This window comes from Candoia aspera, chromosome 1 (assembly GCF_035149785.1).
Source record: "Candoia aspera isolate rCanAsp1 chromosome 1, rCanAsp1.hap2, whole genome shotgun sequence".
NCBI lineage: Eukaryota > Metazoa > Chordata > Lepidosauria > Squamata > Boidae > Candoia > Candoia aspera.
Window position 1 is genome coordinate 148,196,802 of NC_086153.1, and position 19,074 is coordinate 148,215,875.

The 19,074-nt window shown below is 38.7% G+C and overlaps 1 protein-coding gene across 1 annotated transcript in view; it reads left to right on the forward strand.

Moving 5' to 3' along the window:
- The window catches only part of KLHL29 (kelch like family member 29), a 422,456-nt gene that overhangs the window by 147,772 nt on the left and 255,610 nt on the right, over positions 1 to 19,074 (forward strand). The window contains exon 3 of the mRNA XM_063315144.1: positions 14,221 to 14,534. Coding sequence (XP_063171214.1) covers positions 14,271 to 14,534 — 264 coding nt within the window. The 5' untranslated portion in view covers positions 14,221 to 14,270. The remainder of the gene's footprint in view (positions 1 to 14,220; positions 14,535 to 19,074) is intronic.

Here is a 19,074-nt window from a genome sequence, read left to right on the forward strand (position 1 = left end):
GTGAGAATAACACTGGAAACAGAAGGAAGAGCCGCAGCCTAGACAATGGTCTGATAAATGAAATCTGAGTCCAAAGGAGAAATGGGTGTGTGGAGTAAGCATCTCATAAGGAACCCTACCCAGTTCTCTGGAAAGTAAAGGAAGGGGAGGGGGGAATTGTGTTCAGCCTGGCAAGGTTCTGTTACTGTAACCTTACAATAAAGGTAGTACAGGTAGTCCTTGCTTACCAACCACAATTGGGAATGGCAACTCTATTGCTAAGCACCACAATCTCTAAATGAAAAATCATGTGACTGTGCTGGATTAACAAGTCACTTCCGCTTGCATTGTTAAGCAAATCGCTGCGGTCGATAAGCGAGACATCATGTGACTTCAACTTGTGATTTCATGTCTGCATTCTCCATTCTGCTTGTTGGAAGCCAGTTCTGAAGCTTGCAAATGGCGATCACGTGACCACAGGACACTGTAGTGGTCATAAACGTGCCAGTTGTGAAGGACCTGAATGGCGATCACGTGACCGTGAGATACTGCAACAGCTGTAAATGTGAGGATTGGTCACAAAGCTGGCTTTTTTGGTCAACTGTCATAACTTTGAACAGTCGCTAAACAAGGCAGTCAGTAAGTGAGGACTACCTGTATTAGTACTCATGGTTTTGGTTTCCTGTCTGGACTACCTCAGAGGTCTGACACTGTCCTTGAAGGTTAGTTGGAAACTTCAAGTGGTGCAAAATGGATTGACCCTTATCCTGCTTTCTATCCTGCTTCTTCAAAGTCCACATGATCTACTTAACCTTTTGGATAATCTCAGTCTGAAAATTGCAGATATGCTTTTTAAAAACAATGAATGAGCTTAATTCTGGCATGAATTCTTTAGAGCAACAGCTAGTTACTTATCAAATTTTAAAATATTCTGAGTTGTAAGAGCAATTTGGATTGCCTAAAACTGCAGAATGGGTTATTCAATTAAAATCTTGTGATTTCACAATTTCATCCAAACTCATTAGCAACATCTGAAACTCCTGAGTTGTTATTAGCAATGAAATCTGCACTGGATGAGTCCAAATCCACAGTATTTTCTGTAGACAGAGAGTCCTGTTAAGGTGAATATTAGCAATCTGCAAGAACTTTGAAATAAAGAGGTGGAATTAAGGTTATTAAAAATTTTAACTATGTTTCTTATGATCTTCAGGTGTTTATTGGACATCACAGAGAATATTTAAAAATTGTTAGCTTCAACCTTATGCTGAAAATATAAAACACTGGTGCGTATAATGTGTACTTGCTCCACTATCAGCTGCTTTGTTTAATATTCATAAGTTTGGTAAAATGGGCTTGGAAAGAATAATATGGTTTCAAGGTGTGGATCTTCTGAGTTAGATTCTAAAATATGGAATCTATCATTGTATGAAGATTATGTGGATTTATTGAGCTTATGGAATGTAGTAAAAAAGATTAGTTTTTTGCAAGGGAAAGTCAATGTCATTCCAGATTTACAGTCTTGGACTGATGATATGACTTTGTTCTGTGCTTATTAACTAGCTGTGTATTGATATCCCTATTATTCTGTTGAACACAGTGTTCAACAGAATCAAGGTTTAATTTTGTATTTTAAAACTGGGTCCTTTATGTGTTGCATACTTTTATTTTTTTATCTTCCTTTTCCCCTTTTTCCTGTTGGTTTATGCTTTATCTTTTGAAATGAACAATATGTATTTTTCTTTAGTGTATTTCTGACAAAAGCAGTTCTGTAGAACAGTTATACATGTTGCATGCTATTTTTTTTCATCTTTTTGCTGGCATTTTAAATTTACAGTTAAAAAAAGGAAAACATCTGCTCTTGAAAAAATATACAAGGCAAAAAGTGGGAGTATTTTGCAAACATAGACTGCAAACATACATAATACACTGGCAGAGTTCCAACACTATGCCAAATCATGGTTTGCATTTATGATAGTTTAGAACTATGCCATTGCTTCATCTTCTAAACTTGTAACAAGGAAGCCATGTATTACAGCTGCCATAATTTCATTTTGTATTGCCGTAGCATCATAAATTCATTCCTACCTCCATCATGCATCAGACCCTAGAGACAGATTAGGACTATAACATGCTTTGTTAGTTTAACTGTAATAACAAACCATGGTTCAGCTTCAAGAAGAAGAGTTTAAGGAAGATGAAGGAAAATTTATTTATTATTCAAATTTCTATCACCGCCCATCTCCCCCCAACAGGGGGACTCTGGGCGGTTTATTATAAAATCTACCATTTAAAACCATCAACACATAATTTACAAAACAGACAACTGACATGATAAAATAAATAAATATGACTAAATATAAAATCCAAGTGGCAAAGATGATATTCAGTAGGGAGGCTTCTATGGCACCAGCCACCCCCAGGAAGAATTATTGCCCTTCCCATCCCAGGCGAGGTGGCAGAACCAGGTCTTCAAACCCTTCCAGAAGCCCGGGAGCGAAGGGGCCTGCCTCACCTCCGGGGGCAGAATGTTCCAGAGGGCGGGCGCCACTGCAGAGAAGGCCCGCCTCCTGGACCCCGCCAGGTGGAATTCCTGTACCAATGGGATCCGTAGCATGCCCTCTCTCCATGACCAGGTGGGGTGGGTAGATGTAACAGGGAAGAGGCGGTCCCTCAGGTGACCTGGACCCATGCCATGTAGGGCTTTAAAGGTGATAACCAACACCTTGAATTGGACCCGGAAGCAAACTGGCACCCGGTGCAGCTTGCGCAGCAGCGGTGTCACGTGTGCCAATCTTGGGGCACCCATAACTGCCCACGTGGCCGCATATTACTTGGTGTGATATCTAAATTGATTCACAGTAGCCTGGATAGTTTAGTAGAAATGCGCTGCAGGCCTGTGATTTGAAATATAGAAACATCACCCTGGTAAGACATAAAATATGCAATGAATATATTATTAAAAATCCCTGCTGCTGCAGGCTAGTGTAAAGTGACAGTCCTTTTCTTCTGCTTGGCCTGTGACCGAGCTATTTCCCACAGAGGAGGTGTAATGGTTTTGCTCATTCTCAGCTTTATGTAATGGTTGCCTAATCCCAAATACTCAGTCTCACAAGCTCGGGCTTAAAGATAACTGATTTATTAAAGGAATAGTATGCAAATACAGAGAAATCTGAGAATGAGCAAAAGCGCGCCAAATACAAACTTAAAAGCCTTGCCTTCAATGCAGTCCCGCCCCAAGCACCCGTCAGCACGCACCCCCTCCCAGGTGCTAGGAACCGTTACATGCACCTGGGAAAGTAACCTTGAACAGGAGTGCAAACCCAAACATACATTCCAAAGTTCCAAAACAAAACAGAGCGCAGGAATGGAAAAACCCAGCCATGAGCAAGGCGGGTACACACGGAAAACGGTTTGACATGTGAAACGTTACGATGTTAACAGAACATTGAAATGGAGAACATGACAGGAGGTCTGTGGACAGTTGAAGTGTTGTTTGAGTCACTTGTTTTTTCAGAAGGAAAAAGGGCAAGGAAAAGAAATACCAGCCCCAGTTGCTCTGTGGCCGCAACGCTGTAATGAAGCTCAGACAGGTGAAATTGTTCCTTCATAGGAAGAATTCTGGAGCATAATACGTTATACTCTGTGTTGGTGTACATGTGTGCATATAGAAAGGATAGAGGGGCATTGGAAAAGGTTGTGGCTCTGGAATCAGAGACTCTAGTGTCTCCGGTCCCTGAAAAGCGTCCTGGGAAACATTTCTGTCCAGGGAATACAGCCCTCAGAATAACTCAGTTGTGATAAAGCAGAATATCAGTTTGGTTTGCTGTATAATCTGTGCCCATATCGTAGGACCCAGGGCATGTGTCAGAGATAACAAAAGGTCTTGATTATTAGCCACGCTGAACTCTGTGCTCAATTAAACAAATGTTGACCTAGGAGCATTAAAGAAATTGCATAGCAGGCATGTGAGATTGCTTTCAGCAAACAGAGGAGGAGTGCTTTGGAGTTGGATGAGAAATTTTGCAATTAAGCCTCTGGAATTTATTTGTTAGGGTAGCTGGCATTGACCCTGTTGCTCTTCAGGCATTGTCTTTAATGTCAAAACAGAAATAACTAGGAGAGGAAATCAATACCATTTCCCTCCATATTTTACTAAAAATAAGTGGATAGCAAGATCAATAAAAAGGTAATGATCTGTGGTTGGTTCTGTACAGTTCACAGCAAAATGCACATTGGTACAGGCTGGGAATAAACTGATGAGCATACATGTTAAACTGACAAGCTTCAATAAATAAAAAACAATTCTGCTTGTACATCCAGTTGTTATGTATAACTAATATGTAAAACTGAGCTTCCTTTGCTGCTGTCATTAGAATATCCCCTAAAGCCAAAAGCATCTTTATTTTTAAATGCTTCATTTATTCCCCTGCCTTTGTTGTAGATGTACATATTCTCAAAGAAAGTTGGTCTGCTCCTTTTCTTGTTAATAGAACAAGCAGAACACCATGGGCTGAGAAACTGCAGAACATGTACTAGGAGGAAGTAGAATCATTAAAAAAAGAATTGTCTCTCGTAACCTCTAGGCTGGAATACTGTAGCTGCCTTTAAAACAGTATGGAAGTTCCTATTAGTACAGAATTTGGTGGCTAGGATTCTGAATGCTTTACTAAGGGTGGAGGTGACAGCAGGGGGGCTAAAGGGGGGGGAAATGACAAAAGCAGTGTCACACCATGGCAACGCAAGCAAGAGGTAGAGCTTGCATCACAACAGTGCAATGCTCTTTTCATCATTTTGAGGAAAAACATTGGCTCCTGCAGATACCTCTGCCTAAGGGGACCGATACTATAACAGCTCCTAGGGCAGTAAACTGCACAATGCCAGAACAACATGTGTCATCATGTAAATGCCACCGTCACATACTTGTGTTCTGACATCTGAATCAAGGCCATAAGGTGTAGCATTTGTACGATGACAGCTTCACACGTGTTTTGTCTTTGCCCCCCTTTCACAAGCCCATGTATGAGGGAGCTGCATTGACTACCTGTTCACTGTGAACTCTGATTCAAAGCATGAATAGTACCCACATCAACCTGCCCATTTAATATAGATAAGACAGTTGAGAAAGTAGTGCTTGGGCACAACAATGGGTTGGATGAAGACCAGGAAAGTGCCACTGAACTGCCCATTTGATTGGGGGAATTTTGTTCCATTTTGGTGGAAACATATATAACTTGTACTTTACAGATAAAATGTGAAGTGAAACATAGTTATATTCCAATATTTGCCCTTTTCTGAATGTTGCAATATAATTCACTGATCAGAAGATGTTAAAATGTGTATGTTATGGAAAGGCAGAACTATGTTTTTACATATTGGGGAAAATTATATACCCAAGTGCATTAAAATAGATTAAAGTGCTTTCAAAAATACCTGTATTTGTCAAAACAATTTCATATTAGGAAATCAGATGCATTAGAAAACAATGTTCATGGAAATACATTTCCATTTTTATGCATTCATAATTGATGCAGAAATTACATAGCAAAGATATGGAGAAGTTGCAGACAGAAATGTCAGTCTCTTCCCCCCCCTTCAGGGGGACTTTGGAGGGATTAAGTAAACTAAGTGTTAAGTTCAGGGAAGATTATCACATATATCTCCCTTGTGTCTCCACAGGAGACAGCATCTGGCTGGCCTTGGGTGGGCTCTGAAGCTAAGCAGGGTCAGGCTTGGTTGGGAATTGGCAGTAGGCTAGACTAGAGAAAAACATTCCAGGAGAAGGCAGTGGCAAAGCTGTTCTGTAGTGCTGCCAAGAAAACGACATGAATGGGTCCATGAAGTCACCAGGAGTCAAGCTCAAAGGAAATGTTACCTTTTCAGTTTTTTCCCCCTTGTTTCTTAATTTTGGTTTGTTTTTTGACCAGAGACCCACCATGAAATCTCAGCTGCACAATCTTGTGGAGCTCTGGGAGTCTCAAGGAAGTGGTGGGTCTCTTGTGGGTTGTGGGTTGTCCACCCTTTCCCAAAGCATCCTGTGCCTATTGCACACTCTTGCCCTTGCTTTATTTTAGATCCGATAATACATCACTGCAGATTTTATCTTGCTTTTGTCCCTGCCTATTTTATTGTCATTGGTTTAACTTATATCTTAAAGTATCATAAAATACATTTTTAAAAAATGGTGAATAGACAGCTTTCCTTTGTTTTGCCTACTATTGTATTACAGAAGTTTGTATGCTATCCAGAGAATTTGGGTTACTGAACTGTTTTAAAATGTTGAACGCTGTAAAAAAAATGGACATATAGCTTTCCTTTGTTCTATTGAATTTTCTTTGCAGGAAAAAAAAATACAGTGTCTTTTGTCAAGATTGTCCTAAAATAACACATGCACACTTTTATAGCCCATAAGAAAAACTAAAATCTAATTTGTTTAACTGAAATTTAATTATTAAAAATAATGTGTAGCCCAAACTGTGTTCTGATTTGGGGAGCATTTTTCTGTTTTTTTATTAGCCTACTGAGCTTCTGTGTTCAAAAGCTGCGTATCTCTGAAGACAAAAGTATATCTCCTTTTGTTCGGGCGGAACAAAAAGCTGTAGGCATGTTCTTCATGTCTTGCTTGTGAATTTCCTGGAAACTTCTGGCCAACCAGGTAAACTTTAGATCTGATCCGACAAGGATAAGTTTATGGTCTGACAAATCTTTACAAGAAAATGAGTGCATTTGTTGTGTTTTTGAGGGATGTACAGAGGTGGATATCAAGGCAAAAGCTGAAACGAGAGATTTTGGTTCTTCAAAAAGAAACAGAAATCAGAAAAACCAAGTGTGTGATAGAAATGGTTGTAATCCACTAAAAGACTACAAAATAAAGGCAAACTAGAGCCAATCTGTGTGTGCATGTGGTCTTGGCTGAGCTCTCAGAAGTATCCTCAATGCAGCTGAACTCTAGGACAAATTGCCTGGGGCAGGTATGGCTTAATTTGTCAATCAATAGAGCAATAATTTTTATGGATGTGGAGAGATACCAAGGAAGTGTTTCCTGGCCATGCTTTTGGGATGGAGGTTACAACCTACTGGCTAATTTGTTTTAACAGAAAGCTGTCAGAATAGATTTACTGATCCCATGAGCAGTTCCTTTCATCTTGAGTACAGGATGGTGTCAATCTGATGCCAAGAAATTCCAGAGTCCTCTGTATATCTCATTCTCTTTCAAGGCCTTGGTAGGTTTATATCTGGGGCTTGGAATGCTTCCGGGGGAAACCCTCAGAAGAAGGGGATGCTGGCTGCTAAGAGAGAGAGAAAAAGGATCCTACCCATCAGCTTTTGAGTAGATACTACCTGTTTCACCCATGCCATTAGATTTCACTCGTTCCCCCCAAATCCTCTTAAAGTTGCATTGTTAAAAGGTTAGCAGAAGAAAAAGCCGTGCAGAAGGAAAAGCCAATCATTCCTGGGTGGCCCTGACTGATTTATGCTACAGCCCAAATCCAGCCTTCTGCAGTCTAAAGCATTTTCAGAAAGCTGTGGTTTGTTTTAGCCATGATTTCTTGAATAAACCAGAATGACTGGATTACGACATTGTGCTAAACCAAAACCAAATACAGTTTTTCAGTCAGCCCATTTGGTGTTTTGGTGTATGGCTCCTGGGTATGCCACTGAAAGACCAGGTGTGGCCTACATTTGGAGAAAATTCCATATACTGACTTTCAGAACTGCAAACTATACATTGGGTTTATTTTATGTAGTGTAAACTATTGCAAATCTGTAAGAATCTGTATTAGATTCCAATCCCTGAGGTGCGTCTTGGGAGGAAACTTCAATAACATATGTTACATTGATGCGGAAACCAAAGATGCTTCCTTTTAGTTCATAAAAATATTCCAGTAAAAAAATTAAAACTGATGAAATAATAGAGTTTGACTTGGATTAGAAATATCTGAGGAAAATGATTGTATAGTTTAGAAAACATGACTAAACACTGAATAATGAGAAATGCAGTTTAAATATTGCTTTGTTCACATAGAATAATATTTATTTATTACTTTACACACCTTTACCAAGGGACAATACAGATCAAAGAAAAGCACAATAGTCAGAAAATTCCACCCAGCAGACTGAGTTTACACCTTAATAACCAACCAGTAAAACCAATATTTAGAACAAAAACCAATTAAACATGACCGTGGATATTTAAAAGAATGCACTGTGACACTATGTTGTGTCCATCATTAATATAAAACAAATCCTAACCTGAAAACAGCTAATCTTATTGAGAGTAGTATATGTTGACTGGCCCCCACATTAACCTGTTAGTCAAATAAAAAGGTATTTAAACTGTCAAACTTTCACAGAAGCAGTGTAGGAGGGAACTGATTTCAGATTTATGGAACCAGAAGCCTGGAATCTAGGATCTTGTCATGAGGAACAGAAAGAAAACTCAGAGGCGCATAAGGAACTAATAGGAGTATATGGAGAAATAATGGCATATCAATACTTGGGGTGGGGGAGAAGACCAGAAGGCTCAAAACCCAAGTTTGAACTGGCTCTGGTTTGAATTGGAAATCAGTGAAAGCCCTGCAATGTATGAACCATGGGAATAGTGTTTAAGGTCCAATGGTACGATTCTGGACTAAGATCGGGGCAGTGAGCTGAAAAAATAGATTCTGCACTCTGATCAGGGACAGAAAGAAGAAAAAGCAAATACTAGGGCCTAGAAGGGGGAAAAAAAATAGCACCTTGATTTTCCTTACTGAACGTTTTGTATTTGGCAGTACATAGCTTAAAAGGACTCTTGTTAAAAGTGATATTCTGTTAATCCAGATAAAATCAATAATTTAGCACATACAGAAGCATTTGGCACGCAATACATCCTTTTCATGTTTTTGACAAGAGAAAAACGTGCTTTGTTTTTAATATGCTGCTGCAGTCCAAAAATGAAAGTACTCCCATAAATCTGTTAATATTAGCACATTTTGTTTGAATTTAGTACCGTGGTCTTCTGTGTTACTTATTTTATGTGTTCAGATAACTGCTTCCACTTTTGAACATCTCTCTGAAACGGTTCTGGCTTTACTGTGAAGATGTATTTCACACTTACCAGATGCAGTCCTTGTCATCAGATCTGATTGCAGAAAAGCTCTCACTCTTTCTATAGCAATTGCACTTGGAATATGAAACAAAGTAGGATCTGTCAAAATAACTAGTTGGACAACTTTTAGAGCAGTGTAGATACTTATCTGTAAATGGACAGATCTGTCTTCATGTTTTTCTTTTTCCCTCTAATAACATGATAGCTATTTTTGTAAAAACTATGTGTGTATGTTTTTGTATAATATTCTATCTATATGTACAAACCACAGTCTAAATGTGCTTTATTATGGAGATTTTAAAATTAAAGAGCTGTCATTCAATTTTGAAGTCAGTTAATGAAATTGACACTCTGTTAGAATGATAAATGAGACTTCTTAGCTCTAGACTGGCTCAGAATCTCAAAATTTTCCTTGCATTTCTAACAATAAAGGCGTGGGAATGTCCAAGGGGATGTCTGTCTGTCTTCCTTTCTGTCTGTCTGTCTAAAGGAATACACTGAGGAAACCACCATAATCAGGTGCATGCTTAGAGGAAGCATAGGAAAATGAAAGTAGCCTTAAGCTGGAATTGTTCTGGAATGTATCTGAAAATCACACCTATAATGTAAGGGTGTGTGTGTGTGTGTGTGTGTGTGTCTGCACGCATGGCGTGCATGCATGCATGTTTTTCTTCTTCATGCATTGGCTCAAGTTCTGCAGTTGGGGTACAAATTACTGCTCCCTTTCGGGATAGGATGGAGTAGAATTCAAGACATCTTGTGCTTTGTTCTTGTGAAAGAGAGCACGTACTGAAAAGAAAGATGATAGTGTACCACTTATTTATTTATGCAGAAGCAAATGGCTTTGTATTTGCTGTGTCCTGAAAAGACTGGAAGAACTGTTCTTTGCTGTACAGAAAAGAACTCCACAAAAAAAGTAAAATACACAAGGAAAAATACTTTTAAAATGGCTAGGCTTGGAGGGAAAGACGGTGTGTGCTACATTAGTTTGTTATCAATAATTATAAACATGATGGAGGAAGTATCTGTGCTTGGAACTGAACAAAATCAAAGACCTTGTTCTCTTTGGGGGGAATTTTGTCTTATCTGTCTCTCTGTGAGCTCTAAAGAATAATGAATAACAAGCTTGTTTCCTACTTCTACCTCCCCTTCCCCCTACCCAAGTTTTTGAAAATATGTGCTGTTATTTTTGCAGAAGGAATCATAAAATCTCTTCCATCTGGTTCAGAAATGTTTTCTGTGGGAAGTATAATATTTGATAACCCTGATGCATAAGAAGAGGCCAGTTTGGGTTGTTACCTTTAGCAATGCTAAAGGTGTGTTAACACTGCAAGGGGCTTGTGATACTCTGGCTGCCACCTAGGCATATTTACCTGTTGAAAACTACAATGCCAGACTCAGAAACCCTTTTTTTCCCAGTGCTCAGAATCTTACAAAATGCATGGCCTGGATTCTAGAAGAAGAAGAAGTTTATTGAACCTTCTCCATCTAACACCTCACCAGAGAGTTAAGGGGCTTTTCTGAACAACAGTAGTAGTAGAAATTTCAAAACACCTTCTAGCCTGAGAGTGCTCAAAGGAGATAGCAGTAAAAAATAACAGAACAGTTTATATCTGACAAAAAATAAAGGGGGGGATTTTTTTTATTTTTATCCTGCCTTTATTATTTTTATAAACAACTCAAGGTGGCGAACATACCTCATACTCCTTCCTCCTCCTATTTTCCCCACATCAGCAACCCTGTGAGGTGAGTTGGGCTGAGAGAGAGGGACTGGCTGAAGGTCGCCCAGCCAGCTTTCATGCCTAAGGCGGGACTAGAACTCTCAGTCTCCTGGTTTCTAGCCTAGCACCTTAACCAGTAGACCACTAGATCCCTGCATATGTCTTAACATATCATCAAGGCATGCATTGCCTGACTTGAAGGAGCAAATGGGGTGCCTCTTCCTCAAGAAACCAGTGCTGATTCCAACAATTCAAGACAATTTTTGTCCAATCTCCAAACTCCTCCTCTTAGGCAAGATTTTATTTATTTATTTATTTATTTATTTATTTATTTATTAAATTTATATCACCCCCCATCTCCCCCAATGGGGGACTCTGGGTGGTTTACAATAAAATGACACTAAAAACATAACCACCTAAATTACCATGAAAATATAAATAAAAATAAATGTAAAATCCAGGATTGTTGAGCAGGTGGTTGGGTTGTGGCTTTAGAGGACCCTGGAAGAAACAAATTATATAGACTCTTCCATTTAGGTTTCAGAATGAAACATGGCACTGAGATTAATCACATTTTGACGACCTCTGGTGGAGTTTGGTTGGGGTAATGCAACTGTCCTAGTTCACCTTGGTCTCTCAGCAACTTTCTGGAGTGAGTACAGGGATTTGGAGTGGGAGGCACAGTATTCTGGTGGTTCTCCTCCTTTCTCTGTAGTTGGGTCCAGGCAGTATTCACTGGGTAGGGTGGGGAGGAGAGAGAAATATGGGAAGCCTAAGCCCTTGATGCTTTCACTCCTTCTATTTAACAATGACATGAAGCTGCTGAGTGAGGTTATCCATCGGTTTTGGTTCAGATATCATTGGTATACTTTGATCATACATCTCAACCCCAATCCAACCAGGTGATGCTGTCCAAGTCTTGTCCCAGTATTTGGAGGTGTTGGGATTTGAATGGGGAGGAGCCAAATGAACCATGAGAATACTAGTGCCTATGGGTATTTTGACCACCCAGATCTGGAGATGTTTAATCTTTAGTCTTGAATGGGGTTGTGCTTCTGGGGATCTCCTTGGACATGCCACTCTTGCTCAAGAAGGTGGCATCTGTGGCCAGAAAGGCCTTTGTGCAAATTCGTCTAGTGCAGCCTTTTTCAACTTTTTGACCCTGGAGGAACCCTTGAAATATTTTTCAGGCCTTGGGGAACCTCTGCTCATTCAGGCTCAAATACAGGCTAGAAGGTTCAAAATTGTTACATTCGTTTCATGGGTAAGCCTGTATATATGCATTAACAGTGTTCTTAAACTAAAAATAAAAGAATGAAACTTATCTCTTTAATGTGAAGTTGTCTGAATTTGAAATATTTTTTAAAATCATGATCTCCCAAGGAACCCCTAGTGACCTCTCACGAAACCCTGGGATTCCATGGAACCCTGGTCAAGAAACCCTGGTCTAGTGTGTCAGTTCTGCTCATACTTGGACCAGGAGGCCTGACAGGTCACTTGTGCTTTGGTCATACTGCTTTTGGACAATTGTAATGCATCTACATGGGCTGCCCTTGAAGACCACTCAGAACCTGTAGCTGGTCCAGAACTCAGCAGCATGGGCAATTATGCCTATGTAACAACACTGCTTCGTGAACTACACTGGTTACCAGTATGCTTCTGGGTGTGATTCAAGGTACTGTTTTTCACCTAGAAAGCCCTTCATGGCATAGGGCCTGGTTATTTGAAGGACTTTCTGTCTTGAGGAACCATCTGTTTCTACCTTAAACATTGTCACCTGATGGGACCCAGTAACTGGGCCCCTTCTGTTACAGAATTTGCTTTCTGGAACAGCTTCCCCCAAAGATTCATACAGCCCTCACCTTAGCTTTATTTAAGCAAGCCCTTGAATCTTGACTCTTTCCCCAGACCTTGGGCTAGAATGGATGGCACATCTCTTGTGTGATGTTAAGAGGTTATGTTACTTTTCTCTCAAGTTTGTTTTTTTATATAATTCTGTATTGCATTGTTTTAAATTGTTTGATGTTATATGCTACCCAGAGTCACAATGGAATCAGATGGCCTACAAATTTATAAACAAACATACAAACAAATTTCCCCATTTTCTGTCTGATATTCTGTGTATTTTGGGCATGGGGATATTATTAGAAAAAATGCATTAAAAATAAGAAGGAAATGTTATTTTGTTGTTGACTTTGAGTGTTCTGTTTACTCTGTAGGCATGAACTACATTAAAAAAAAAATCCTTCTACAAATTTGAATTAGCAGACTGCGAAAATGTTATTACTTTGCTGAAATAGAGAAATTACTGTGGGGAATTTAGGAGTTTGGCAGACAGGAAATTGATTCTCCAGAAAAGAAGTTGAGCTTTAGGAATTTTGAAGGGAAAACCATTATACTGGATGTCTTTCCAGCTTGGGATTCTGTATCAGATTATGTTTGTTGGACATTCTAGGAAGCTGTTTTTTAAAAAGCTTAGATGCTTATCTCAAGGACACTGACATTTAAGATAAAGAGTACTTTGCCTTCATAATACCCAAATCCAAAAAAAAAACCTTAATTGGAAGCAATTTATATGGAAAAATAGTCATTAAATCCAAAGGATTTATCTGCCATCAGAAATCCAGTCATACTCTAAAACTGTATTTCACTGTCCATTTTGCACACACTCTTTTTATACGTTTAAACCAAATAATTTTCCATAGCAAATCCGCTTTCTACTCATCATTCCCATACGGTATTTTCAAACAGCAATATACAGTAATGTGTTTTGCGATACAGGACCCAAAAAGAGTATTTGGGGGGAAAGTGAAACATAGTCTTGCTTTCAGAAAGGAATCTGTTATTGAGACCTCAGATGGCAAATATGTGGTCTGGTGTTTCATTGTAGCCTGTTTCTGGTGTCTCCGTGGGCCATTGGGGTGCCTCCTCTATGGGTTAGAAGCATTTCTTCTCCAGAGGTCAGTTCTGATGTTTTGTATTCCCTCGATCCTGCCTTTTGCCTCAGGACTTTCCGAAGTACAATTCAAAGCCAGTCACAATTGAATGATTTGATGTCTGTCAGGCCAAAGAGTTAAAACAAAGAAATTATCCCCATAGTTTAGTGGAATGTTTGTGTGTATACGTGTGTGTAAGAGAGCCAGTTTGGTGTAGTGGTTAATGGCACCAGGCTAGAAACTGGGAGCCCATGAGTACTAGTCCCGCCTTAGGCACAAAGCCAGCTGGGTGACCTTGGGCCAGTCACTCTCTCTCAGCCCTGGGAAGGAGGTAATGGCAAACCACTTCCGAAAAACCTTGCCAAGAAAACTGCAGGGACTTGTCCAGGCAGTCTCCGAGAATCAAGACACGATTGAATGGATTAAGAGTGTGTGTGTTTTCTCTGGAGGCTTAAATTAATAACCCCTCTTTGTTTTTTGCCTTGGTTCTTGATAGGCAATCTGATAAAATCCCTGTGAGAAGAGGCCATTGCTGGTTTTGCCGAGATGTCACGGCACCACAGCCGGTTTGAAAGAGATTATCGTGCAGGATGGGATCGCTGGGAGTGGAACGCCAATGGGAACCATGTCAACAGCAACAGTAACTGTAACAGCACGGTGAATAGCAATAGCAACACGAGGCCAGGGCTTCTGCCTGTACCAATTGTCCCCTCCAGACTGCATGCCCCAGCCACAGGGGCTTGCACTACCGTGAACAGCGATGTGATAACCACCCTTGCAGCCAGCAACTCTGCAGCTCCTACAACCAAAGTAAGAAGCAGCTTCTATGTGCTCTTTTATTGATATTAAGTTAAACAAAAGTTTTTAGAGGGTATACATTTTTGCTTTCAGTTGATATTGCCTGTTGATGGCAGTTTGCTCTGGGATTCTGCTCTTGTGTTAGTTTATACTACTTGGTTGTCTAGTTGTCCATGGACAACTCTTACGTTGCATGGCATGGAATTGTGACGCTACTCAAAATCAGCCTAAATAAACCATACTATGAAGTTCTGAGCGTATTACAACAACGTTGGTAATGTTTCGTTAAAATTTTCTAGAGCAGCACTAGAAAATGTTTACCACTGCCTCTTAGTATCTGTATGACTTTTTTTTTTTTAGTTGTTTACTGTATGTATACTATTTTATTACAGGATTATTTAAAGTACTGGTAATGGTGATCTTCTTGGTCCTGTTATATATAGTAAATTGTAATTATTAGCTGGGGTCACTCATAAAACTAAACAATAACGTAGTAGCTTGGTTTGCCTTTGTGTTTTGTGAATCATGGTTTATGACTTACTGCTTTGTATGAACCACTCAATTTATTATTGAATAAACTGCGACTTAACATGATATGTAAATCAGACTATTATCTGTTTTACCCATTTATAATTAATACTTAATAAATATTCTTATAGAAACCTAGTATATTTCTCATAAGTACAAGTCACTGATTTCTTCCCCAGAAGCAACACAGCTTCTCCTGGAAGAACATCCAAAAGGTTTTTCAGCATTCAGATGCTGTCACGGATGCTGTTATCTCTCAGGCTTTGAAAAATTCAACTTTGGAGTCCTTTTCAACACCTTTATTTACACAGAGTATTGCCCTGCCCCTCTTTTATCTTCTTTTTCTTACTGTACAGCCATGATCTCTGTTTAGTAAGACTCTGTCATCTATTTCAAGCATTCCCTTGTTGACTTCTCTTTTTACTTAAACAATGTACTGCATATCTTCATTCAGTTCAAATTGCCACTGCTTGTAAACAAGATTTTTTTTTAGGTACTTTTGTGACTTACTTGTTTAGGTCAGACATCATGACTCAAGTGCATTATTGCATCATTTGTGCAATAACATTTTTATGTACAATACATATAAATTGACGTCATTGTAGCTTCTTATAGATGCCTCTGCTGCATAGTAATAATAAAAGTGCTTTGTCCTGTGAGGAATAAAAAATGAAGGAATAAAAGTTTATCTTGGCTTTTAATGTCTATATAGACATGTTCATGTTGTTTATTAAGCAACAATACTGAAATTATTTTCCATTGCCTTCTTCCAGAACTTTTTTTACTTCTTAGTCTAGGTATCATTATTTTTAATTGCATCAAACTAATTATAATGACCCCCACAATGATTACAGGTAGTCCTTGGGTTACTACAGCAATTGGGAATATCTGTCACTAAGCAATGCATTTGTAAAGTGTGATGTCATATGATGATGTCTCTTAGTGACAGCAATTCCAGCAGTCCTGGTTGCCATTGTAACCCAAGGATTGCACGGGTCATTAAGGAAGGACCTCACATGATCACGACTTCTGGCTTCCTGCTGGCTTCCCCGTTGACTTTGCTTGTTATGGGAAGCTGGCAGGGAATTCAGAAATCATGATCACATGACTGTGGCTCACTGAGATGTAATTGCAAGCCAGGCACTGAGCTCCCAGATGGCGATCATGTGACCATGGGGACACTGTGACAGCTGGCACTCTGAGGACCAGTCGTAAGTACCATTTGTTCAGCGTCATTATAACTTTGAATGGTCACTGAACAAATGGTGGTAAACCTACTTGTATATCAAAATCATTATGCTGTACCTGGCCCTAAAAACTTTCTTATGAGATATCTGTTTTTCAAGTTATTTGGCAGTTGGAGATTGCTTTTATCTATCATTAGGCTTTCTAGAATAACATTTCCCACAATTTTTCTGCTTGGGATTTCAAAACTCCTTCCCTGCTTCCACATATATAGTCCAGCCTTTCAGCAGATGCTGTAGAATTGTTTGTTCATGACTATATCTGTCTCTATCATCCTGTATTTCATCACAAAAATAATACCAGGGCAATATACCCAATAGAATACAAAATTGGTTAATATCATGGGAAGGAAAGGCCCTTCTGTCATTTTTATTTATTTTATTTATTTATCAAATTTTGCCACCACCCATCTCCCCCCCAAAGGGGGGACTCTGGGCAGTTTACAGCCAGGATGAAACATTAAAATACCCTAAAAATATAAATACAAATATAATAAATAAATACAATATGAAATGCAGACCAAAGGCCCAATTAAATTGGAACAGTACAACAACTTTTTTGATATGGAAAGCAAAGCATAATCCATTAATCAAATAGTAAAAGAATGGTTTTTAGCTGGATTAATTTTTTTTTTAAAAAAATAGGTTTTAGCTGGCACCAAACACTAACCCACAATAGTTGCAAGATGACAGATATTTTGCAGTTATGGACCTCCCCATTGGAAAAAAAAACAATTAATTCCAGGATCCCTAAGAGGGGCAAAATAATTTCAGGTAAGTAGCAGAATAAAGGGAGGGGTATTTAAAACCCTTTAAATAATGAGTTTCTATGTTATTTAGGGCATTAACATATGAAAATTAATACTTGAAATTCATTTGGTTGATTTCGGCCTTCTCCTGACTAATAGAACAGGAAGCTGGCTGTAACCTTGGAAGAAATTGCTCTCCTTGCTGATGAATCAGCATGCTCATATTCAGCAAAGAACCCCTCTCTGAGAATGCCTAAAAACCGTAACATTTTACATGTTGTAGAATCTTTCCTTCTATCTGGATGGGATTAAGGAGTCCTCTGAAGACAATGCTCCCACTGAGAGCAAAGATGTTGCTTCACAGAGGTTCTCCTGGAGGAGGGTTGGAAATATCATTCAGTGATACGAATTAGCTAAGCAACAGTATAAAAAGACATTTGTCTCAAGACATGACTATATTTTGGAGAAGATTTTTTTCAAAACTTTACAGAGATGATTATCCTATCAACATCAATTAAATACTAGGCCCTTGAATTAAATATTTATATTGATATCTCATTTGAAACAGCTGTTCTCAAATCTTTACTCTTCCCTGTTTTCATCATCCCAGTCCTCCTTAGTTAGGACCATACAAACTCAATGAAAAAAATAAGTAATAAATATTTGGGGACCAGCTGTGCAATTCATTCCTCTTTCTTGGTCTTCTTATCTTGCATGGAAAATACTAAGCTCCACCACCAACAGGATGTGTAAAACAAACAAACAAACAAATTTAAAGTTGCTTATTTCTTCATGTCAAGTTTGTAGAGTAGCTAAGAAACTTAAAAACTTTTGAGAGTAAAAGGCAAACCAGTAGATTTTGTGGAAATGTTTGTGATGGTTGAATGGGAATACAAATGCATCTCTGGTTTTCACTTTAAAATAGAAAGCTTTCCTAACCCTTTTAATGATTGTAAGTGCTGAATAAAACAGATGTATAAGCGGGGAGGGACAATAAATGTATTTGAAGGAAGCCAAGCTTGATTCTTCTAACTATGTTTCTGTGTTTCCACATTGGTTCTACCACACATACTAAAGAAAGGAGAAGGGAGGAAAACACTTCAACTATGATTTATAAGATTAGTGTCCTTTTAAAAAATGCTTCAGTGTATTGAAATGATTTCCATTTGTTAGCAGACAAATTGAAATAATATTTCACTAAGCTGCAATTTTTATGTTAATGCTGTTAAACTGTATTTAGTCTGAAGAAGAGTAGAATGTAAGATTCTGAGGCCAGCACAGTGGTTTCGTTTGTCTTGACTTCTGTTCCTGGATATTATAGAGCCCATCTGCTGGCTGCTGTTGATATAGCTTTGCTCCAGATGTTTGAGGCCACTTAGGACTGAGCAGCCCTTGTTTTCAAAATGAAAGTAGGGATCAATTATTCTGAAGACCAATATTTCAGCAGGTAATATAGTGAAACTTAGATTCTCGGGACAACATTTTCCTTTGGACTTCCAAGCAGCAGAAACAAAGTCTTTTGTTTCTGAAGCCCCTGAGACAATGTAATTTTTATTTATTTTTATTTGACTTGATGTTTTTATATTATTTGCATCAATTGATATTTGTGTCATGATTATATTGCTTGCATTAAAGGAAGAAGTGCTTAGGGAAATGTTTGTGTGCATGTTCTTGGCTCAGATATTATGACATACGCAGATTTTAATACTACTGATCTTGGGAGTCCTCTTGGTATGCTGTTCTTCTCTGATATAACACTACAGGATAAGGCTCTCCTTTGCAATCCTTTCCTTGGTTTCACTCTTATTATTGGAAAAATCCTTTATCTGGAACATATAAACTGCAGGATATATTTTTAAAGTTTTATATATCTAATAATATTTAATTAAAATAAAGTTATTCAAGCCCCAATTTTGAGGGGAGATGGTTTTTTTTTCCTAGCATAACTCTAATGAAGGGATTCAGTGATATAATTTTATGTAACTAAGTTTTAAATCAAGGTCCCTTTTGTTGAAGTTGACATATTTTAAC